Raw genomic sequence first — 26,403 nt, forward strand, 5'->3', positions numbered from 1 at the left:
TTTTTGCAATTCCCATTTCTATTTAATCTCTTACATAAAGACTCTTCATCAAAAGAGATTACACTTTCAATAGATTATTTTGCAACTGAGGATAAGGCCCCTGATTTTTCAGGTACTAAGTCTTTAGAAAAAAAATCAGTATTTCATCACCTTTGGCTTACCTGACAGACAGTTTTTAGAGACAAGATTGTAAGTATTTGCTTATTGTGTTTGCTAGATAACAGCAACAGTCCAAAACTACAGATTAGACAGAGTTTTGTGCAGGTTTCAAAATAATGTACAATTTTTTTGTTCAAGTGGCACTAGGAAAAAAGCAAAACAATGATCTAGCATTGCCATGATGTGCAGAGTTTAACTTGGGTATCTCCCACAGCTTTAACAAGATTTACCTTCTTAAATCACTAGTGTACCAACTGGAAATTAAGTCCATAACTCTGCATTCAGAACACATTTTATGCTTTGTTGGTTTTTGTTCTCCTTGTCTTGCCTTTAGGATCACATGCTTTTAAAAGGCAACTCCAAATTTATGCATGGGAAATGCTGTGTACTCTTCTGTATGCTGTTACTACCATAACCATAATGTGCAACCGAGTGCATAAAAATAGGCACATGCACTTGCTTCTGCATCAGACAGTTCATGGCATATTTATCTCCTCTTGCTGGTGGCAAGTCACAATGCTAATCTTTATCTGTGGTAACTTTCATGGAAACTGGCACCTTCACAGGGTGCCCTTTCAACACAGTAACTTTGGTACTACGTGACCTCCAAAGCACCTTTACTGATTCCAAACAAATATGCTTCAAAAGACTTTAGCCTGCTTCTGGATACAGAATTTAAATTCCACAGTGAAAACTGAAGGAAAAGATGTTAATTTTCACCACCTCCAAGGATAAGATTTACAGGAAAGGGATGTGGGCACGACCATACCGTACATCCCTGTCTTGTCTGCACCACATTTTCTACTAGGATCAGGGCTGCATCCTCCTCTCTGCTTCCCCTCTTCCCCTTCCCATAAGCTCCCCTTATGCTAGTGCCATGACTTTTTACTGCAGAAGCCCACGAGTGGAAAATGGAGAATGCTGGCAGGTACCAGAGTGCTTTCCTGTAGCCAGATCCTGCATCTTCTAATTTTGAATTAAAACAGACCATATAGTTTCCAACCGTGCATCAAGAATTTTCATTTATTTGGTTTTCATTTATCTTCAGTTATTCTCTAAAGGGTTCAGAGGAACATGTGTTAACTTTGCTGTTTTAATGTAAAGGACTCATAATTTAGGGATAAGGGCAAAAGATCATTTGGTTTTAGCTGAGTAAACCAAAACTTTCCAAATCCTACTACAGAGAACACTAGATAAACCAAAGCAAGCACAGTGTTAAAAGAATGTGTTTACATAAGGAAAACTAACTCAGAAGTCATCTGAAGTAATTTGTTATTATTTTTAACCTCCGAAAAATCAGCAATGCCATCTATGATTGCAATAGCATATGTCAGACCTAATAGGTATGAACATGCTGTGGTAAGCATTGTCTAATATGTAGTAACTTTTCCCGGCTTTCAGCAGAAGCTACATGAAAAAAAAAAAAAAATGCCTGCCTCTTTCCATCTGCTTCCCCTAACACTGCCTGGGTATCAGCTAGCTGAACAATCCTTCACTCCATTAAAAACTGAGACATGACAGACACTTGGAAGCATGGTCTGAATGGACTGAATGAGGCAATGGTGCAAAATTCTCCTCTGCAGGACAGCACTCCTGTCGCATTAGCTGCTATTCTCTCAATATACTGGACCTGGTGCCCAAGAAAACCTTTCTGATTCTGCTCTTCAGATTCTTGAATAGCAGTTCAGACAGGAGCAGGCACAGACTTGACTTACTCTTCTATAACGGGTTTGACATCTCTCACAGCACTTAGTTTGCACCTAAATAGTCTGGTACTTTTCTCAAACAACTTACCGTTTTATGAAAGAAAACTACTGTGCTAAGATTTGGGGATTTGATTTGGATTAGTATACTTGAAGAGCTCATGAAAGAACTGTCGTGTCTGAAATTTTTATTAAACAATTATGACAAAAGAATCTCATAGGTGAAGTAACAAGACTGTTCAAAATCATAATTACTGAGAACTGCTGGTGTATTATTATCTGTATTATTGGAAGCAGAGAGACCTTGGACTTGCCAAAGCATGTCTCAGCTCAGGATGGATTTACTAACAAAGCATGTCAAACACAGAATGGGTTGTGATCAAAGTTTCTTGAACATGTGCAACAGCAATGAGAGTCGCTGATAATTCAAAAGCAGTGTCTCAACTGCAGCATGTACATTCGTATATGTGCATACATCGAGGAGCAGACACACTCCCCATAGTTCAGGAAATCAAACTACATTGTCTTAGGTCCCTGGGAAACAGATCTGAGTGTGCAGACAGTTTGTTACCATGTCACACAGCCAGTGGGGTTGAGCATCTTAAAACACAATAATCCAATCACCTGGTGATTGTCTGCCCATTTCCAACATTAAAATGTCCCATTTATTGCTATTTTTAATTTTAAAAACTTAATTATAGTCCTTTTTAAGACATTTTCAGGGCTTTACTTAGGATTGTATACTTAGACTACTATTTAGGCATCTCTTACACAGATCTTTGAAAAATACCAATACTTTTTTTTCAGCATTTGTCAAATAAAAAATGCCGTGGTATATCAGCATTTATTCTGCAAGACTGATATTCTGCATAATTCATTCATGACTTCAGTAGTCCACAGTATGAACTAAAGTTATGTTTTATCTGTGTCTATGTGAAAAAAAACTTTAATGCACTAGATAAAGAGGTATTCACTCTGTCCATATAGCTATATAAAGAGATACTTAAATGACTTCCAGTATGACTACATCTATAATTCTGAAGCATTTTTCCTAGTTCCCCTCTTAAAGCTTCATTCCAAGATTCACTGCATATAAAAATGCACAGTGGATTATAATGAAACAATTACCTCTCAGTCTTTTATGACCCTAAATTTATGGACATAAGCTGTTATGGAAGCATAATATTTGGAATCTCCAATAATTTAATATTGACTTATTGTTTTTTAATAAACTCATTTGATTTTCTACTATAATTTTAATGTTTGATGGCCTGTATCCAAAAATCATGATTACACTATTAAAAAGGATTGAAGCTTACTATGCTCTAATCACACCACATTTTGGCCTCATACTATTAACTCTGGAGATGTTTCATCCTTTGCTCATAGGCTTATAGTATAGTCTAAATGAGAATCTAATGTTTTGTGATTTCTAAAGATAAATATGAAATAGAAGGAAAGATATTACAAAAGGAAGTAAGTTTTAATGGGGAAAAGGAGAAGGTTAACAACTGGGAAAAAAACAGTGAAGTTACCAAATTGATAATTTTTAAAATTGATTTTGAAAGGACTAAATACTTTCTCTAAAAATATACTCAGTTTGTCTATATGTACCAAACTGATCTGGTTTTAGTCCTGTTTTCACTTAGATACAATTACTATTATCAAATTATAAATCCAGTAACAGAAGCTTTCCATTATTTTGTTTGAGAGTACCTCCCTTACAAGAACCATCACAAAACGCAACTCTTGATGCAACACTAAGCACTGTGCAGGATCTTTTTCAGAATCTTACACCTGACTCATTAGGCTGTAATAGGTACCATAATGTGCTTACATTCACTATCCCTAGGGGAACAACAAAGGCCAAGAACTTCACACAGTTCTGCTCAATTTCAGAAACAGCACTCTGTAAAGATGAAGAAGCTTGTTAAAAAGAAATTAAATAGCAACTTCTTATGGGCAGGTTGGAAATTACTGATGGAGAGCAATGTTAAGTGATACACAGAGACAAATACATAAAATATGCATCCATTACCTCTTAGGAGTTAGCTTTTACAGTTATAATTTAAAAAAAGTAAACTCAATGGTTAGCAGCGATTAAAAAAGCAAATTAATGTTAGGAATTATTAGGAAATGAATTATTCATATTATTATTACATCAGTATGCTGGCTGCAGATCTGGTGCTCTCATCTCTAAAAGGCTATAGTATAGCCAAGAAAAAATTTTGAGAATGGCAAGAATGATGATCATGGGGGTGAGCTGGCTTCCATGCAAGAAAGAATTAAGCAGAATACATCTCTTTACCTTCAAAAAAATACAGTTTAAGGATGTTATCATAGAAGTCTATAAAATCATAACCGGCATGTGAAGGGTGGGTAGAAATTGACTGTACTACCACTTTTGCCACAAGAATTAATGGCCATCAAAACCAAAAAACAGCAGGAGCCAGGTTCAGGCCCAAGACAAGGAGGTGGTTTCTCATGCAGCAGGGTACAGGTCTGTGCTCCTTGCCAAAGGATGCTGTGGTTGCAGAGAGATTACGTGGATTCAAGAGGAGTGTAAATAAGTAATTGGAAGAGATATGTATTAAGGATTACTCAATAGACATATCACATCAGTCTCAGAGAATCCCTTGAACTGAAAGTAGTTGGAGTCTAGGAGAGTCATTAAGGGAAATACCATACTTGTGCCGTTCTCATTCTTCTATGGGCGTCCATCTACAGCCACTGCTGGCAAGGCTGGTGGCTTAGACAAATGCCAGAGCTGAGCCAGTTTGACATTTCTTACACTCCATTCTTAGATGAAACTGCTTACGTATATGTCTTTTAACTTTTGTAATTCAGGTGTACTTTTGGAAGAGATTTCTCTTAGCTGTATTCATTGGTTTTGGTTTTTTTTCTTTTTGTCTGTACCATCTCCTTTTCGTGTCATGACAGTTACAAAGACCACTTTTGGGACTAGGGCCTTCTGATGCCAAATTATGTTCAAGCAGGCAGGTGGCAAGAACTCCAAGTTAAAAAATGTGAACTTTAGAAAACTTCACAAGTATCTCTGTCTGCTGAAGAACCAGACACGATATTTATGTAAGGGAAACACGCTAATTGCTACCAATTGCTAATTACTACCTCAAGAAATGAGGGAGAGAGATAGTTAATTGCAAATGTTATTAAAGGCAGAATTTATCTCGCATGTCAACTGCTGTTTGAAGATGTAGCCTTTTTTCTAAGCTAGTCAGCTAGGTTTTCTTTACAGTGTGAGAGTGTGTGTGTGGGGGGGTGTGCTGGTTTTGGCTGGGATAGAGTTAATTTTCTTTATAGTAGCTAGTATGGGGCTATGTTTTGGATTTGTGCTGGAAACAGTGTTGATAACACAGGGATGTTTTAGTTACCACTGAGCAGCCAGGGACCGTGGTCCCACCTGGAGCCTCTGGCAAAAAGCACCTGGAGAGACTCGAGATCGACCTCTAGGGCTTTGGAGTCAGGGATACAGAGGATCTGAACCCATTACACTCCAACTGAAAAAGAAATATTAGCAGCATATGAAGGAATTTGAGCTGCTTCAGAAGTAGTTGGTACTGAAGCACAGCTCCTTTTGGCACCTCGATTGCCTGTGCTGGGCTGGATGTTCAAAGGGAGGGTCCCCTCTACACATCATGCAACTGATGCTATGTGGAGTAAGTGAGTTGCACTGATAACACAACAGGCTCGAATGGGAAACCCTGACTGCCCAGGAATTCTGGAAGTGATCATGGACTGGCCAGAGGGCCAAAACTTCAGAGTGTCAACAGAGGAGGTGACTCGTGCTGAAGAGTCCCCACTGTATAATAAATTACCAGAGAGGCCCCGCTGTATAATAAACTACCAGAAAATGAGAAGCAATATGCCCTGTTCACTGATGGGTCCTGTCGTATTGTGGGAAAGCATTGGAGATGGACAGCTGCTGTATGGAGTCCTATATGACAAGTTGCAGAAACTGCGGAAGGAGAAGGGGAATCAAGTCAGTTTGCAGAGGTGAAGGCCATCCAGCTGGCTTTAGACATTGCTGAACGAGAAAAATGGCCAGTGCTCTATCTCTATACTGACTCATGGATGGTGGCAAATACCCTATGGGGGTGGTTGCAGCAATGGAAGCAGAGCAACTGGCAGCACAGAGGTAAACCCCTCTGGGCTGCAGCATTGCGGCAAGATATTGCTGCCTGGGTAGAGAACCTGGTTCTAAAAGTACGTCACATAGATGCTCATGTACCCAAGGGTTGGGCCACTGAAGAACATCAAAACAACCAGCAGGTGGATCAGGCTGCTAAGATTGAAGTGGCTCAGGTGGATCTGGACTGGCAACAGAAGGGTGAATTATTTATAGCTTGGTGGGCCCATGACACCTCAGGCCATCAAGGAAGAGATGCAACATACAAATGGGCTCGTGATCGAGGGGTGGACTTGACCATGGACACTATTGCACAGGTTATCCAGGAATGTAAAATGTGCGCCGTAATCAAACAAGCCAAGCGGATTTGTGCTGAAAACAGTGTTGATAACACAGGGATGTTTTAGTTACTGCTGAGTAGTGCTTACACAGAGTCAAGGCCTTTTCTGCTTCTCACACCACCCCACCAGCGAGTAGATTGGAGGTGCACAAGGAGTTGGGAGGGGACACAGCTGGACAGCTGACCCCAACTGACCAAAGGGATATTCCATACCATATGATGTCGTGCTCAGCAATAAAACGGGGGGGGGAGGTTGGCCGGGGAGCCACTGCTTGGGGACTGGCTGGGCATTAGTCATTTGGTGGTGAGCAATTGTTTTCATTTGCATCACTTGTCTTTCTTGGGTTTTATTTTTCTCTCTCTGTTATTTTTTTTCCCCTCTTTTGGGGAAAAAGTGAGAAAACCCACAAGTTTTCTCACTTTTACTCTTCCGATTCTCTCCTCCATCCCACTGGGCGGGGGAGGGGAGTGAGCAAGCGGCTGTGTGGTGCTTAGTTGCCGGCTGGGGTTAAACCATGACAGGGGTGTGTGCAGAGGGAGCCTGATTAGCTCAGATTTGATGCAGAACTTGTATAGAGCTACAGATATGTTAGATGTATCCAGCCCTGCATGGCCTGGCAGAAGCAATTTAAAATCTTCCATGTCTACTGAAATTGTAACTGCCAGGAGTCTCCTGACTATCTGATTGTCAAGAAGACTGGACAGTTATTATCAGATAAGTCTAACTGTGAAAAAGGGGATATGCTTTTCAGTAAGAATGAAATTTCTGAATTTAATGAAAAGAAACCTTTAGTTCTTTACTTTCATCAGAGAACACCTTTCCTTATGAGCAGGTAGTAGCACACCACATACGGCAACAGTTAATTCAGTTTGAGTGTGTAGAGCTAAGGATATCCAATTAACTGTATTACCATGGGACTAATATATCCAAATTGTGCAACTAACTTAACTGGGGAGAAGATAAAGTTTTTAAGCCCTGTTTTCTAATAAGTGTCTACCTTAGTTCCCAGTCATTGAAGGGAATCTCTTTATTAACACAAGCTTATCCTTGAATGATATAGGTCAGCTACCCATTGCTTTACTCTGCTATGAAGCAGCTAGAGAGAGCCTTGTAAGATTTAAAAATGTTCAGGATTCTTTTTTTCCTTTTTTTTATTCAGCTCTAGTTAATTCCCCACAATAAACATGACTCTATTTCTGTTACCCAATAGTTAGCCACTCACACATATGCATCAAACCTTTTCTTAGCTTTTAATTATTTTCCTCATCCAATCTGCTATGAATGTTCCATGCATAATTTTCAGAAGCCCAGTAAAATGAACATCCATCCTCTTTTACCAAAAATGTCTTACCTCTACTATAAGTATATACAGCTTTATTAGTATTTATCATGTAAGAATTTTACACCAGATTTCTACTCCTAATACTATGCCCTTTAGCTTCTTTTAATGGTTGAATGGTCATATTTATATCATGCATATTACTTTTCTGCTAAAAAAGAGTGAGCCAAAATTTTAAAACAGGGACCACAAAAAGGACATCACTCCTAAAGAGAGCCTAGCTGTGGGAAATTTCAGCTCATACAGTAAACTTGAATCGCTGAGAACAAGGAGAACTGAAAACACTGCAACTTTTTTTATAACATTTGATGATATTCATGCTATAACTATGAAGTAGTTTGTGTGGTTTCTTTTGTTCTGCTTACTGTAAGTGAGGAAATAATGGTTTCAGTTGAATGTCTTCATCAGAAGCTACTTTCATCAAGCTAAGTATGCCCTGTGGAGACTCTGAATGTTTAATTCTTATCCTACACTAAACTCAAGGTATAATAAAATGCAGGATTCATTAAAAAGAAATGCAGTAAATATTTATTCTTGAATGATGCAGCTAGGGTATCTGTGCTATCACCTAGACGTTATAGCCTTGTGCAGTTATTGGCACATAAGATGGTATATCCCATCCAATATATGAACAATTGTGTTCTGCCTTTAAAACGATCTAATTTACTATCCATTAGTAACACCAAACAGCCACTACCTGCACTACCAAACTGCACATACTGAAGCAGTAGCTAAAATAGAATTTGAAACTGCTAAACTAAGCAAACACCCAAGTGGTGTTTTCAGGGCACAGTGTGTGAGCTGCTGCCAGAATGTGGACAGATTCATTGGGAAACCTGTTCTGGCATTGCCACTGTCCAGTTCTTACTTTTTTTTAAAAAAAATCTTTTTCTGGAACAACTACTATGTTGTCATCAGGGTAGTGTGCAAGCTGATTGTAGCTCCTGAGGAATGCATTCTACTGAGTAAATAAATTTTTTGTATATAATACAGAAAACAAAGAAAACATGCTAAGTGCAGCATGATCATAGCAAAACCAGAAGCCACTCCTTCAGTGAAATTCTATTTTTACTCCATGTTTTTAGTGGCTCATTAATTTTTTAAATTTTCCATGCTTGATCTCTCCTCAGAAGTGCTTTTGGTTTTTATGCTTGACCAAATTTGCCTTGCTGCTTTTAAGCATAAGAAAAAAGGAAGGGAAGGGAACAGGACTAGGGGAGGGAGGGATGAAGGAAGGAAGGAAAGGAGGAAAAGATAGGTAATTAGAGTGCCATAACTGCAAATTGTTGTTAGTAAAAGAAGATTTTGCAATGGAAGGGTGTTAGACTTCATTTATGGAGAAATGCTTTCCTTAAAAGTGGAAATAGATGAAACTGTTTCTGATGTCAGTGACTGAGTCTGTACATGCATCTTTTTTTTTAACAAAACAAAAGCTCCATACCGGCCAAGATTCATGTTTTGACTGTCACTGTACTCTAGGGATAATTCCCACACTTGTCCTGTCCTGCATGATAGATTTTTATAGTACCTTGTCCTCTTGACATTTCAAAAGCTACCGAGGGGAACCACAGGGTAAACTGGCAGAGGCAAAGCAGAAGCCAGAGCCCTCCACCTGCCCTCCAAAACATTTACAAATTCACAATATAACGAAAGGACTCAGGCTACATCTATGTTAGCAAATTAAATGGGCCTGGGCACTGGAATTCAGTCATCTGTACCCTTAAATTGTTAGAACAGTCATGGTTTGGCCTGATTTTGACTTGAACCATCTAGCAATGACCAAGTGATTTTGGGCACCATTCCCCATTCCCAGTTGGTATTTTGTAAGGATGGAGACCACTTTCAGACTTTAATAACACAGACATGGCCTCAGAGCCCGTGAACAGGCATGGCATTGTTTCTTATAACTTGAATATGCCAACTATTTTAAATATGAAACTTGACTGATTTTGGAAATGGATTGCATGACATGTTTTCCCTTCACAACAAAGAGCTGGATTCAATGATACAGACAATCCATTACAGACCTATGTTCTTCTTATGCTACAAAACTTGTTAAAAAAAACCAAAAACCAACCTTCACATATCTTTCCAAAAGTACAGATATCATCCTGTGCTCTCTTGCGTATTATATATACATTTTATGTCTATATATCTATATAGATATATACATAGATATATATACACATTTTATATCTGTATATTCTATACATTTTATATCTATACATTCTATATATATAGATAGATATATATACATTTTATATCTATATAGATATATAGACATATATACATTTTATATCTATATATCTACACACAGAGACATATATTCAGCACCACTCCTCGCATGGCAGGAAGATACTAAAAGACATTACTTGGTATCACTGAAAATTACACAGCTTTCATCACATATCAGACTGCTCCTCCTTTATTCTCCCCTTTTCTTGATTCTTTTCTCTTTTCTCTGTTTATGCTTTCTTCTCTCTGAATTTTTCAACTTCTTTCTTCTCTGTTTTTTTTTCCTCCTTGCAGTAGAGGATATCATCCAACTGATACCACAAACATCCTTGAGTAGGTCAGGCATGAGCACCACGCAACAGAAGACAGTCAGATTTATATTGCCATTAAGCAGCTACCTGTTACTGCAAGGTGAACGCTGCCTTTCTCCCACACAAGCACCTTACCAAAGAAAATTTCAACTGCTTCCACACACAGGATAACATAACACATAAAATAACTTTATTAAAACCCCCAAACTGGAATATAGACTAGAGTTTTAACAAAAGAGATTTTTTTTAATCGCTTGTATATCGTATTCCAGCTTCCTTATCTCAACTAAAGACCATCTTAACCAAGGATGCTACTTCACAGAATGAAACAAAGTAGCTCTCCCTTCACTGGTGGCTTTCAGTGGTTTCATTTGCACAGATGCATGGTTACCAAGTAGGGAGAGCAGAAAAAACCTTTCACCCAGGACCATTCTAGTACAGCCCCTCTCTATTTTAAAGCATGGCAGAAAACCATGAGTTTCTCTCAACAATTAAGGATGAGATTTTCCTCTTTGACATCCTTGTGTGGCAGTGACTCTGACAGACTGGTTCAGAATAGAGTGTAAATCTGATTATTTCTTTGTATTGATCTAATATAAAATTATTTCTCCTGGTCATTCATTGACGAGGTCAAATGAGATTAAATGTTACAGAACAGAATCAGAAAGACCATTGCAACACAGAAACAGCAAAGACATGAAAGTTTTCCGTACCACGAAGAACTACTCAAATACTTTAATCTTACCTCCCTGAGGGGATCATTGAGCTCATTCAAAATGTTTTCTTCATCAAAGATCTTGCCTTGGTAGCGGTGCTCATAGTAATCATGGATTTTCTGGCGCATTTCAGCAGGTAACTTGTGGAATGACATGTACTGTTCCACTTGTTTGTACTGTCAGGAGAATAAAAGGAAGAATCAAAAAAACCACACACTTTTTTACTATCTAAAGGCATCTACAAAATGAAAATTCATTCATGTATCCACTTAAGCTTTACATATTTTATAAAGGTAACATTTTATTTGTATGTCAGAGAACCCTCACACAAATATTTATTAATTTAGTATTACTCATGTGATAGCACAAGAACTGAAAATTATGGAAACTGCCTTTAGTGGTGATGCTAATATCCACATTAATATATAAGTTTTAGAAGCCAAACCCTCACACTTGTCATATGTTCCCTAAATTCCCAGCTATACAGAAGCTGTGAAAGTACACCAACACCATTTTTAGCTCATTCCATGCAGCAGACAGGGAAACTGTACACAGTGTGCATCTACATCTCTACTGCATTTGGAGAAAGTTTAAGGTGAGAAATTTCAGAAACTGGATATGCTGTATTAATATGCAACATATTAATGTTGTGTACACTTATAATGTGACTGAAGAACAAAGTTAAAATCTTTGGAGATAATGAAGTAGAAAGCACTCCTCAGGAGGAATGAAGAGAAGAGAGAAGTGAACTGGAAAAATAAACATGGCATCAGGAAATAGAAAGTAGGGAAAGAGAGAGATGCCAGGACCCAGGAGACTCAGAGGACCTCACTTCATTTACCTTATGCATTTGATTTCCTTGTTTCTACTAGTGCTCTGTCCTCTCTTCTGCTTTGTTTGCTTCCCTTCTTCAGAAGCCATTTTGGATAGCATAATTTTCAGAAAAGAATGTCCCGAACTAACATACTCAGAGTTGTACTGTACTAAACTGTATGATACATCTGAGAACCCCAAAATGGAGAAGTTGCCTAAACTGCAAATGGACAAGTACTGCCTGACCAAGACTTTTGCCCCTCAGAGCCCCCATCTTTGTCTCAGTTGAAGAGGACAAGGCACAGACACAGAAGGATAAAACCCCTCCCAGGCTTATAGGCGAGTTAAAACTTGGCAGAAACTTGGCTTAACTTATGTAAAGAGTCTTCATTTAATTTTTTCTTCATTTTTTCATGCTTAATTAGGCAATTTTAACTGTTTTCAATTAAAAAAGCCAATAAAGTCTTAATTAGGATAAGCATCTCTGTAGAGCAATTAAATGAATTTATAATGTACATGCACTCCTTATGAACTGCAGCACATACCCTTTAACTTGTATAATTGAAGGCTGCTCCATCCTCTCAAATTGAAATTAGTTTTTGCTTTGCAAAGTGGCAAAAGATTAGTTGAGGCCACGTGTACAACATGCATTCCACAAGTAAGAGGAAAGTAATTTTGCATGGGACTATTTAACAATGTATGATGAATATGTAAGTCTGATTTAACCTCTGTATAGCTATTTTGCACCTCTGAAGCAAGAATTCTTCACCCCCATCCTTTAGAAGTGAGATTTAAATTTGCGTGCTCATCATTGGTTTCTGTTCTGATACGGAGAAATTTATCCATACATTGGGGGTTTGAATCAGAATTCTGGGTCACCAGACATGCTCTAGCATAAACAAGGTATTGCTTCTAAAATTACCCTACTAATCAGTTGCAGCTAATCTAGGCATGGATTTACTTGGAGGGAAGGGATATGAGATTGCCCAGTGCTCTATATATCTCACCAGCTGCTGTGCAGTGCTCCAGCTTTTCTGCAGCAAAGCCAAAGAGAAGATGCTGCACTATGCAATGTCCCCTTTGTGTTTGTGTCCAGTTCTCCATTGCTGTGGTCTCATGTAAGAAGGACATGTAACGTGTCGTGTCGTAGCACACATGGACAGGGAAAGGACTTCACTATGCTCCCTAGCACAGGGGCTGCACCCTTCTACCCAATCTTATTTGCATACAAATGTGCTTGAGCAACACTAATAAAGAATAATCCTTGCTAATCAAAAATATATGTTCATTTGAGATATGTAGGGTATAATGCAAGAGAGTTGCAAAGGACTTTTATACCAGAATAACCTTGAAGAGAACATTTATGCTAAAATTTGCTTTGCCAGCAATTTACACTGCTCCCTTTCATTAATGCTGTTATTTGAATAGGTGCTTTCTCCCACACAAGCTAGTTCTTTTCTCTACCAGGGATTATGCTTACACATTAGAATTTTAGAGAAACAGAAAAATAAAACTAGTAGGAATCTAGTGCTTATCACTGGTGTATCTCAAAATGTTTCAAAATTAATAACACATAGAATAATAGGGACAGCTGCATATTAGCAACATTTTCTTTAAAAAATCTACAGCAAGGAAGTTAAAGTCTCCCACAATTCCCAGAAATATTTAACTATCTTAAATACTATCAAGGTCTTTTCCATATCAAAATATCTGACCCTGTGAGTGTACAGTATACTATCACTATCACTCTGTAATAAATCTTCTCCTGATCTTTCTCAGTGTGATTTTGACTTATATTCTGTATCATTCATGCTACTACTACTCCCTTCTTGACATTCTGTCACAGCATTCATGTGAAGTGTTCCCTCAAAACTTTTAACTTATTCTTTTCTACAGCAACTGATATCTTTCACTAACTCAGTCCAAGTAATGACTGCCTTTTTATTTCTCAGAAAAGCAAGTTCATTTTTTCAGCCTGCTATATGTTATTGGCAATATTGAGGGTTTCCCGGATTAGTTGTCACTGTGGTGTGTCACATGCCAGTTGCAAAAAGTGTGCTAAAATGACGATACAAACACAGAGAAAAATTAATATGATCTTGTTCATTTTGTGTAATAAAACACTAATTTGTCCAAGTTAAATTTGAAAAATATTTTCTCTGTGGGTACCACAGATATCAATAATGGTTAGAAATGGAGCCCCTTTTCACTTTTAAATATTTATACTGATTTTTGTTTTTGTTTTTTCTATTCATGAAAAAAATGCAAATAACTTAGAGAACTGAACTATTTTCTGGGAAAAAATTACATGTCAAAAAGGTTTAAAAATTCTCATTAGCACTGTGAATCCCTTGAATAAATATCGAAATTCAGTAGCTTCTTCCCCTGATTTTTCTAAGTGTGATTTTACATATGAAGTTGATAAAAATGTCAGTGAAGTTAAATTTTGTCAAAACCTTGTATTTTAATCATATTTAAACGAGCTGTAACTGATCCTGAGTCATCCATCAGACTTGACATTTGAACCTGCATCTTCATATGTGAGTGGAATCACTTCTCTCTAATGACTCTTCTCATCACACTGTGTCCTGTATCTTTTCCCTTCTAAGATTGAAAATTTTGGTTTGCTTCAGGATTTTTTTGGTTTTGGAGTTTTTTTTCTTGTTTGTTTTGGTTTATTCAGAAAAGAGATGTCTCAGTTCCACATTCACAAAAGAACCTCTGGTGCTCTGTGTGAAATAACTTTCAGAGCCACAGCAAGCTTCCTCAAAACCGACTTTAATTTATTTTCTTTTTTTTTTTGCTTTTCTTATGCCACATGAGAAGCACCAGACTACATTCAAAATATAAATGACTGTGTTAAAACTCTCTTTTAATTTCAAATTTCCTTTCCATCCTTGCTCCTGCCTGATACCAAGGAACACTAGATTTTCCAGGGAGGACTATTTAGTAAGGGACTCCACATGTGCACATCTAAAGCGATGACAGAGGCCTCTAAAGGCAATGGCAAATTAACTCCAACTCCAGGGTTCTGAGGAGAGAAAGAAGAGTCATCCAGGCTATTCAGCAGAACCTGTCCTGGATGAAGATATGGCGAGACAAAGGAAAGCTAAGATAAAATTTTTAAAATGAGAACATTGTTGTTTTGTCTAATGTTACTACACTCACGTATGAGTTTATTTCCGTACAACCCTAAACATGGTCCAGTTAACCTCAATATGTTTTCTGGTAATCAAATGCTTTCAGACTGCTTTAAAAAACTTCTTAATGCATAATGATGTAACTGACTGCAATTAAATAAAAAGATTGTAATCTTTCTTTCTTTCCCTGGATCAGCTGGCTTATACACTGAAATATGCAGTTCACAAGCCTTCTGATCCTACTTGATGTAATTGTAAATGCTTTTATTATCCATACAAATACCTATTTTTATATCCCACTGTGCTTCTATCTACACTGGTTTTGGCTTGTACAAAGAATATATTCTTTTTGCACTTTAATTTTCTTCTCTCTCGAATTCATTACATGTTGTCTTTATTCCATAAAAGTAAACTATTTTTGAATGCTGATGCTGTTTTTCATACCTGTTACAACTATGTATTCCTGGTCTTTTCAATATCTCACCGAATGGAATAAATTCTGTGTTGCTGACCACTCCACACCTATCTCCTTTTTAAGACAAATATTGAATTGTTTGTCCTAAAATTAGTATGTATATTAATGTGATTTATATATTGCACTGCCATAATTTCAGTAATTTCTATCTCAGTGTTTTACAATAATCACTGAAATGAAAACGCCCATAAATGCTACACAAATAAACAAATAAAATTGCTGAAATAGGCAAGAGCTAAGTGGATTTCAAAGTGAAGTAGTATTTCACAGCTTTTTACTGCAAAGTACCATCCAGTAATAACTGTTTCTTGTTGTTTCAGCCATAATCTTATTAATGGGCTCCTTGTATGTAGCAAAATTCTGCTACTGTGTTCCTCCAGCAAAAGGTGAGTAGTATGACACTGATTATATGAGGTCCTTAGTAGAGTCAGTTGGGAAACTACAGTTATCCTTAAAAAAATTGGTATGGAAAAAGGCAAAGGAGAGGAGTGAGGTCTTTTTCATAACAATTTGCAACTGAAGCAGGGAAAATATTTTAAAATTAAGACAGTATCCCAATACAGGTAATATCCCAATGAAACCAGTAAAACAGAAACCTGAATGTTGATCTCTCACGAGATATTTTAGTACATAAGTTGAGCGTACCAGGTCTTTTCCTCACAATATTTCACAACTAGCAAGTTGCCCTTTTTAGCTGAAAGAATTCTCAGAGTCCTAATAATCTTTACAGCTCAACATTCAGTCCTTGATACAATAAACCATATAAACATATGAAATACATGAACAGTACCAGTTAAAAACCATTAAACTAATGACGTTTGCATACAGTACCTGGACCTGGACCTGGTCACACCCAAAGTACCTGAATACCTTTCAGCAACAACTGCCAATGTCAGATTTTTCCAAAATGTCAGCACTCAACAACTTTGATAACTGACTAGTTTTTCAAAGGACCTAAGTCCTTGTACTTTCACTTGAAAATCCAGCTTGAACAATATGCCTTTTGCACTTCGTACAACGATTTTGTCCTTGGCAATAGAGCCTCACTTCTAGGAAAGTTCCCCCCCCCCTCCAAACTATAAGCATGTGTAAAAATGTTTATGGTTAGGTTCTCTTTCCTTTTACCACAAATGTAATCCTGACCCTTAAAGTACAGTAATAAAATATTTTAATTGTATCTTTAATGTATTGTATAAGATGTTAACATAAAATGAATCACATATAGACAGGCTAGAAAAAAAAGAGGAATTAGCACTTTACTTTATTGGAAGTTTATATCCAGTCAAAGCCACAGCCTTACGAATACAAACTTTACAATGAAATAAATCCAATATACTGATTACAAATATAAAAAGAAAGCAGACGTCATTTGTAAAATCCTTCTGCTGAATTAAGCAAGTTCTGTCCCACAATTTAGATGCAATAAATTCATCAGTATTCTTAAAATGGTTTGAAAACACTTGCCTACCATGTATGAAAGAAGAATATAAGCAGCATTATAATATGCAGGAGACTTAACTCATTGAGAAGGCGCAGAAAGGTGAGAGGAGGCAATTTGATTAAGATTAAGTCTTTCTAAAGAATTAACATCAAGCAAAGAACCATCACAATTCTGCATGGTTTCTAAACTACATTAGGAAAAATAGGTCCCCTGAGTTACTGAATTTATTCCCCTGCTATTGCAAAACCTCACATCATATAACTTCTTATAAACAAATCAAGCCATCTCAAAAACAGTTAGACTTTCTCTCTCCATCAGTCCTTTAAGAATATTGTTTCAAGAAGCTCACTGGTCTTATATATAGTTCTGAATCTTATTTTAAATTTCAGTCTAAATGTACGCAGATGCAGTTTAAACCAACTAATGCTTAGTACAAAATTAGCTAGCAGCTCCAAAAGCTCCTGTCCCTTGGTATTTATCTCTGGAGTGTTTCTAGATGGGGATCACATCTCTTCCCAGCGTCATCCAAGTAGTCTATTCTACTTTTTGTTCAGAAGACAGCATACTGGCCCTCTTCTTTTTCATCCATTCTACTTACAGTTCATCTTTCTCCAACTCAATTACTAGAACTGTACACAATATTTTAGAGGAAGTCTCACTGATTCATAGTTCATACTATTATTTCTTTCCCATCTAGTGGAAAACCAAGATGCATTGAAATTGTTGTTTGCAGTCATTCTATGAGCAGCTTCATCACTCAGATTCCTCATTTTCTCCTTGCCACTTGCCATTGCTGTGCTCCTCATCTTCCAGTTTATAGCAGCAGCTTGTACTAGTACTTGAGTCCTTGGATTTTCAATTTCTGAATTTCATCCTACTTCTATTACTTCAGCTTTCAAAACTCAACTCATTCTTTCTATGAAGTATCTTGATCTTTCTATAATATTAGCATCTGAAGCTTTATACCATCCTAAGCTTCATACCATCATTGAACTCATCAGCACACTCCTGAAGGTATTATGCAAGCCTAGTGTTAATGTCATGCCTTTCGGTATTTTTCTTCTAGGCTTGCTCTAGCTTGTTATTTGGAAAACTCGCAACATGCCCACAACCAAACTGGGGAGAGGACTGGCAGTAGTACATGTGAAACCAAAGAAAACTGCTGTCTTACACCAGCTTTGCTTGTGAGAGCAAAGGATGAGGTCTACATACCCTAAAGCAAATCAGTGTTGTGTAGATGACACGTTACGGTCTACATAGCAGGTGTCACACAGAAGAGATCCCAGAAACTTCTTATACATCCTAATACTTAAATGATTTTCATCTTTGTAATTTTCATCTACTACTATTTTCAAAAAATCAAGCAAATCAAAAGGCAGCAAACTTGACTATCACAAAAATTGGACTTTGAACAGAAACTTTTAGAATTATAAAATTAAGACTGCTCTCTTTCTGTGCTAAACAGTCTGGAAAAATGTGAACTGACAACAACAAAGAATGGAAAGTTATTAGTGCAATACCTTAGGTCAGCTTTCTAGAAGTCAAATATCTAATTTAAACCTGTTATCCTGACTCACTCTCTCATAACCAGGGAGACATAACAAGGGGCAATTAATCTCATTCTAAAATTAACGTCTTGCATAGATGGAATAAACTCACCTTTGTCATCCTTATCTCTTTCTCCATTGACGCTAGGGGAGGTCTAAATGACTAGCACTGACCAATTAGCTAAACATCAACTGTAATAATGTATTTTAAAATAATAATTTATTTAAAGATTCTAAAACAAACCTTTGTACTGTGATACACATATATATAGCATCTGATCCAACAGGAAAATACTAAAGGATTACTTTAAAGTTTAATCATTTGCCCTTGTAACTGTGCTTCTAAAATTTTAGACTTAAAGGAAGAAATTGAATAAATTTGGTTATCAAAAGAAGAAAGTGAATGCTACAGGTAGGCACTGATGAATCTTTAGTTATCAAATGCCAAGTCAGAATGCTATATTTGTGATCCAGATTCGTTATGGAAAAAAGTGGATGGGTGCTGTGCATTGGAAGGGCAATAAATGAGGTTCTCTTTGAATCAAAGTAAGGGAAAGGTAGTTAGTATGCCGTGACATCACTGAATAACAACTGACAAAATGCACTGAACTACAGAACTGTCTCACATATAAAGGATTTAATTCTAATAAAGCATATAATTATAAAATTCTCCCCTGTCTAACTTTTTAGTAGTGACTAGACCCACAATTCAGGTGAGTCAGTTATCTTATGTGGCAGAACGTATGGCATTTCAAAAACCAGATCATCTTAATAGGTTTTCAAGTAAGTGTTGAATAAAAAGGCACAGCCTAAATATTTTCATATTATTCAAATAGCTTTTTCTTGGTAGAGTGTTTCCATAAATACACAGCTTACAATGTTATGAAACAATTTTCCAGTATTTTTTTAATCCCTGTGAAAGTTCACTGGGTTTACAACTCAGGAGTTCAAATGTAATTCCTGCACTTTCCACAAAATATAAGCAGGCATCATTGATGTCAAAATCCTTTTTCTCTGTGCTATTGTGCTTTAAGGCCTTAAAAGGAGCTGAAGGAACCAAGGAGCTTTGCCTCCCCCTACAGATTTCCCGCCCCCGCCCCAGGGCAGAAAAGGGTGAAAAACTTTCTGAAATATTTGGGGGGGGGGGAAGAGGGAATTGTTGGGAATTGTTTCAAAGCATCTGAACACTTAATGTTGTCTCAGTTTGATATTAATTTGCTTATTCATGGAGTTTTAGGCCCCTCACTTCTCTGGAGGAGGTACCAGACAGACAACCTTACAGGAAAAGAGGGGAGGTTCAACAGGGATCTCGAGATACAGAACAGGAAGGGTGGCATTTGCAATGGTTGTTTAAGCAAATACAGTTTAATATTGAAGCTAGCCAAAAACCAAAACAAAATGTAAAATGTTTTAAGCTAAAACCAAACTATGCATTTTGTTCTTTTTTTTGATGGAAAATGGATATAATTTTCGTGGAGTGTGGAAAGGTTAATGGTTTTGGTGGAAAATTCTGCTTTGTGGAAAGTGTGTTTTGTATTAAAAATATCTGCCTCCCCCTCAAGCAGCACTAATACATAGCTCTGGAGATAACGAGAGCTGTATGGATGGACAGAACTAAACGATGATCACACTTTTGCAAAGAATCGCAGCTGGGGAGAGACTTTGCCATATTAATTACATGAGAGGTTTTACTGCCTCTTTCTCAAAATTATTCAAATGTACAAGTGGACTTGGAAAGCAAATAATAATGGAATTACATAAACTATTAAATATGCAGGAAACGTCAATTCTTAGTGAAAAATTAAACATATCAAAATAACATTCTAGTTTGCAGTTCATGGAATATCTGTAATGTCTACTATGCTTAAATTTGGTATTCAACTGAATGTTGACTTATCACTCAAATTAAATTGATGAAAGAATTTAAAAAAGGCAAACTGAAGTTTCATCTGACCAAAAATTCACAGGCAATTAATCTTTAAGCAATATATCTTTATTTCATTTGTTGAGACTTCATTCTGCAGCAGAAGGATAACAGCAAGTGCAATGAATGAGTACTGAAAGATATGAAGAGGAACAGTTTTTCTCCTTGTGAAAAAGGAGTAACATCGCTTTTTAAAAACAATCTTTCAGCAAAATATACTTTTTAAGATTAAAGGGATAAAACTTGCAAAATTCTGTGCAAAGACCACAGAATGAAAATACATTACTTCCATTTAAAGATACTATTTTGAATGAAAACATTGTGTATTTTAAAGCACCCACTTTGCTAAAACACTTCATAAGCTGTTTCAATTAAATTCCATATATTCTATTATGCAATGCTATTAAAATGGTATGTACAAATTACATGTTGTTTGTCCCCCCCAAAAAGAATGTGTAATTTCATATGGTACATTTCCCCATTTTCATGATATCTATCTCCCTCTCATGGGAAATAAGAAATTATTTTGCTTTTTTCACTCAGTCATTTGAGAAATTAGATAATAGGTTGTTTACAAGCTTTTAAAATGATCTCTTAAACCCAGTGTTCAATAGTTCCAACTCACTAGCTGAGCTGCATGGTTGTGTGTCTAAATATCACATGATATTGCTTCTGTTTGCTGAATGAATAATCTAATCTGTATAAATAAAAATAATGTCTGAAAAAAATCCCTGAGGCTTGATTCTCCTAGGAAAAATTTTAATAACATGAGATAATCATAGACAGCAGGCTACACTTTTCTTCCTTTTGCAAGAACTTCCAGTCTAACTTCATAAGTGGGTTCTATGTTAAAATAATAGTAAAAGACATTAATTTACAGATTAATGGGAAAGGAATGAGAAGAATTGTATAGCTTATATTTATTAATGGCTATTTAACAGATTTTCAATTCAATTTTCTCTTGTCACATTTATTCCGAGAATCTGGTATTGTTCTCTTCTTTAACTCCTTAACATGTCACCAGCTGCAAGCATTACTCCTGACACACAGTGGTGTAAATGAGGTAAACCCCGTATTCCTGCTCACAAAAGATGGGGAATCCCTATTTTTGGCCCAGCCATTGCTTGACTGAGAGCGCCTCGGTGGGGCATGTAGAACCTGCAGAATAGTCACATGCATCTTTTCCACCTCAGACTGCAAACGGTGCTATTTAATGAACCTGTCAGCTGGGTGATATAAGGTCCCCAATGTTATCTCCTCTCTGCAGTTGTTGTCAGTCCTACAACCCATTCACCAACTGTTTGTGTGCCTTGATTCACTGTTCCAGAACCAAACAATAATATACTGGGTCTCCTGCTCTGTATTAGCTGTGCTGATGCCTCTAGCCTGGAGCTGCAGCTACCGGCAGCTAGAATAAAGTGAAGAACATGATCACCGATCAGCTCTCTTCTACAGTAAGGGAATCCTACCTCGCTAACGAGTATTCCTCACTACTGCAAGGCTCTCACGTTATGCAAACACAGAGTAAATCTAAGCTTTTACCGACTGCCCTTGGTTGAGGACCTGAATGGTTTTTAGATTACTGGAGGACAGAAAGGAGAGAAAGATCAAAAACATCTTCCCAAGCTATAAAGAATTTTGGATAAAAATTCCTAAAGTGTTTAAGCTTAACTTCTGTTCAGAACATTTAAAAGCATTATCTTCAGTAGCTGCTAGTATGTATTCGCTATTTGCAATGCTCATTCTCTTCCATATGACAACAGTTTTTTCATCTGTATAGGACTGGACTCATTGATTCTGTCCTAATGTTAAAAATAATCTCTTTAGGCTCCTGCTTCATATTCACTAGAGGGCTGCAGCTGGCTTCCATGTGCGTGGCCAAAGGGGACTCTCGTCCTCCACTGGAAATTCAACCAGGAATCAAGAAACATTGCTGTGCCCCTTGCAAGAGTTACTGTACATCTGGTATTTGTACAGTTCATCCTTTTAAAATCCTTTTCATCCTAGCTTTGACTGGGATTATTAGGAAAAGAAAGAAAGGTTTTGCATGTTGAAATATCTCCGTGTTTCAAATGGGGACAAGTCTCAACTCCTCGTCCCTTTTTTTGTGTGTGTTCCTGCAACCACATTGGAAAAAGGAACAACTTCCATTTCACAAACACCTCTCATTTATGCATAATCATCTGGCCTACAATGGCAGGTTATTTCATGAGCCAGCTGAACTTTTGATCTGACTGCCGAGGCACTGAAATACAATCTCTAACTGAATATTTGGTCAAGCTTGAAGTTAGCACTAATCTTAACATTTACTCATAGGACAATTATCTGTGATGATAACCATATATACCAAAAATGAGTAAGCACAGCTGGTTCTTAAATGACCAGAGATCTGGTTGCGTTCAGAAAAGACACCAAACAGTGAACCTGCCAATCAACCATTTGGTGATCTTAGTTCGGTAGTGGCAAAGTAACAAGCTCACCTGTCCATCCCACAGTCAATGAATGGCTGAATTCACTACAAATCCAGAGATATTTCTACAATCTGCTTTCTTCACTGCTACTCTGCTTAGCACACAGGTATTTTCACAGAAAAAAAAACCACAAAAAACAGTTTATAATCAACCATAGATCAGAATAAAAAGTTTCCTGCTGAATGGTGTGATAGGTTCACTTTTATAGTTCTTTATCATGAGATGGAACTGAAGTGATTTGTTTAGCATAAAAGCTATCATCTGTTTACTATCTATTTTTCACTAATTACCCCCTAAAGAGTACTGTTGCTTGCAAGAATGCTTTAAGCTGTCATTTTACTTACATGCAGTAATTAAACATTTCCTTTCAATTTCCACAAAATACACAATCTCTTACTATTGTTCTTTTCAATTAGTGTAATTGAGAAATTAATTAAGTTATAGGGAATTTTCTGAATAGGATCTGTTTTCTTAGTCTGTTCTTTATCTTGCGCAAATTTGCTTTTTACTGTTTTAAAAAGGGGAGGGGAGGGAAGGAACATGAATACCAGGCTCAGTTCCTCTCTTCACAGAGGCAATGACAGAGCTCTGATTTAACGAAACAACTATCAAAGCCCCAAGGCATGAAAAGAAAAGCATCTCTTCTCCATGCTACTATAGGTGAAACTGTATTTAGTCTAAGGCAGGATGATTTTCTCTTTTAATGAGAAAAATACTGTACAGATGACAGCTTATTTAAAAATATCAGATATGCTGTAATGGTCTCCTTAAAGTTGACAGTTTCAAAGTGAAATTTAATACTGATCCAGTCATCTTGTACAATTTTCCTTACCTTTTGAATGCTTTGGGTTTCTTTTTTTCTTTCCAATTTGGCTGTGCCAGTAAAAAAGAATATACTTTTTTAAAAGTGCCTGGAGTGGAGGGAGAGGAGGCAGAAGGAGTTATTCCCCACTTGCACTCTGGGTGAAGCGGGGGGCGAGGGAGATCCGCTCATCTCTGCTCGGTCACTCCTTCAGTTCAGTTCTGGGCACGAGCAGCAGTTTGTGCAGCTCAAGGACCTGTGATGGGAACGTCTGTCCCTGAGCACTGAATGCACACTGCAGCTACCTTTGACACTGACTCTGAACACAGGGTTACAAGTGTCAATCCCGTATTTTCTTTTGAATGAAATTTTTTTAGAGACAGGTGTTAGGTCTGCCTATCAGAAGCAGTGGTTTCCTGTGGCATGGGCTTCACCTTATCCCATTGATCCTGCAATACAGAAACACCGCATAATGCTAAATTTGGCACGTCCTACAATGCCTTTAGCTAAATGGGCTCGCTGTGTTGTTAGCATCTTGTCCACAGGAAATCCAGTTATTTCAAGAACCAACTTGAAGCAGTAATTTAGAAAAGGAATATAGAAAAAGGTATAATTAGGTTGAAATTATGTTACTTTATATCTATTGTTAATAACTGTATTGAAAAGAAGAAAAAAAAAGTTTTATTAGCGCCATAACTGTTACATCTGCTTGGTGTTGTGCCAACACCTATGCTACTAGCAGCACCAGCACAAGCAAGATAGAAACACTGGCACGACACAGCTGCTGATCCTGGAAATTCAGGCTCTGATAAGACCTAATTATGGCTTGCCAGTTCTTTTTGTATTAATTAGTATAAAATGCCAATTCATCAAAAATAACTTGCTTTTTAAACAGATCCATTTCAAAGACATTTGCATGGCAATAATTTTATCATGCATGGGAAGGTCTGTCCGAAGCTAAAGGGAGAGACAAAGAGATTCTTCAGTAAACAAATCTGGTGCAGTTGCTCAGTTATAGGATGTATTGCTTTTCTTGACCTCTGATCAGAGACCTAAAACTGCCTTCCCTCATTTCACAGCAGTGTCCTAATGATGAGGAAACGGTTCTTCTAGGCTGGGCATCTCCCAGTGTCTTTTCTGCTTTGCCTAATGAGCACGTATCAAGGTAGAGAGAGACAGAAAGTTCTCCTGTTCTTCATAGGGACAGAAATAGCAAAGTAGATGATCATATTTCACCTTGCTTTTCCAATAATCACTTACACAGAATCGAGGTGGTGGGAAACACTGACAAAAACTCATCCCCATGCAGATGCTACTCATGGGGAAGAAAGGTCTGCGCAGGGCCATTGGCTGCAATTAATCCACCTCCTTGCAGGCATTTCACATGTCAACACCTGAGTCAGTGTCAGGCAGATGCAGTACTAAGAATTTTTAAGAACCACAGGAGCTTAGAGGAGACCAGAAAACCTCTGCTCTGAGCAGGTAACTTCATTAATACTATTATTACTTTACAATCTCTTGTTTAACACACAGTCTAAAACCTTCTTGCATATTTTATTTGAACATACAGCTTGTCACTGCATGATGCAAAGAGCCCTTTCACTTATAAAAGACACTTGGAGATTATAATTTATTTTTTTAGATAATCTAAAATTGTCTCCAGCTTCAACTGAATCACTGAGGTTAACACACAATATCACACAATATTCAAGATTCTGGTGCCTTCTGCACCAACAACTGCAACAGACAAACTGCTCCTCTTCTTCATGTTCCCGGCTGTTGTGTTTCATTCATTCTTACAAAATATCTGTAGTCTTATCTTCTGTTTCTCCTTACCTTGTCTTTATCTAGTCTTGAAGTATAAACACTTCAGAGACATCCTTAGGGAAATGAATTTATGGCACCTGGAGGCTTCTCTGATAAATGACAGCCATGGCAGTAAAGAAATACTCCAAGCAACCTTTTGTACTCCCTTGAAAAGCATCATTATAGACCTGACGGTTCCAGAGGAATGCCTGTGAGTGACAGGATGTATCCTCTTGTATTCCAGAATTATGCAACTTATTCACTAGGTACAGAAAAAATTTTAAAAGTTTTAATAAGACTTAAAGATAATTCTTTATTTAGAATAAAAATAAGAAATAAGAGAGCTAGAGAGCCTATCAGGGATAGAAAAGCCAGTGGAGCACATTCTGCAATTTTAAGGCAATTTATAGCTTTCTTCAAACAAATAGGCTAACAATGCTTGTGATTTTTCTGGTTGTGAAGAGATCAATCATCAAAATGTATCGAATCTTACAAAAAGAGTAAGTCTTATTTTTTATTCTCCAAAAAGACAAAAAAAAAGTTCTTAGTAATAGTGGATTACTTCCCACATCTCTATGGAGATTTAACTCTCAAACAAACGATGACACTATGTTTCTGTGCTGATCATTTTAGCAGAAACACTCAGGGAAAGTGTTTTATTCAATATAGCTGGGTTCATCCAAAGGTAAAGTCACAAAGCTGTAACTGCTACAGAGAAATAATGGAACTTCTGTCAAATAATACCTTTTTTTTTTTTCTTCTTCCATAACATGAAGGGGAACTATAGAGAGCTTTGGAGAAGTGGGCAAAACATCTGTAAGAGGCTATGAAAAAATGTGAAAGTAGTGAAAGGCTAGCAAAGGGTTCTTAAAAAATTCTATAAACAATTCTAAATTAAAAAGACCTAAGGATTATTTACACTTTCTTTGACTTTACAGAAATCAGATTTATAAAATATATATCTATTTCTTCCCATCTTAAGTATTTTTAGGAGCACTCTGTTCAGCACCTGAAATTTTAGCAAAGTTTACCT

The 26,403-nt window shown here is 37.1% G+C and overlaps 1 protein-coding gene across 1 annotated transcript in view; it reads right to left on the reverse strand.

Moving 5' to 3' along the window:
- The window catches only part of HCN1 (hyperpolarization activated cyclic nucleotide gated potassium channel 1), a 215,744-nt gene that overhangs the window by 39,031 nt on the left and 150,310 nt on the right, over positions 1-26,403 (reverse strand). The window contains exon 5 of the mRNA XM_072859097.1: positions 10,981-11,127. Within this exon, the coding sequence (XP_072715198.1) occupies positions 10,981-11,127 (147 nt within the window). The remainder of the gene's footprint in view (positions 1-10,980; positions 11,128-26,403) is intronic.

This window comes from Ciconia boyciana, chromosome 4 (assembly GCF_034638445.1).
Source record: "Ciconia boyciana chromosome 4, ASM3463844v1, whole genome shotgun sequence".
Classification (NCBI taxonomy): Eukaryota; Metazoa; Chordata; class Aves; order Ciconiiformes; family Ciconiidae; genus Ciconia; species Ciconia boyciana.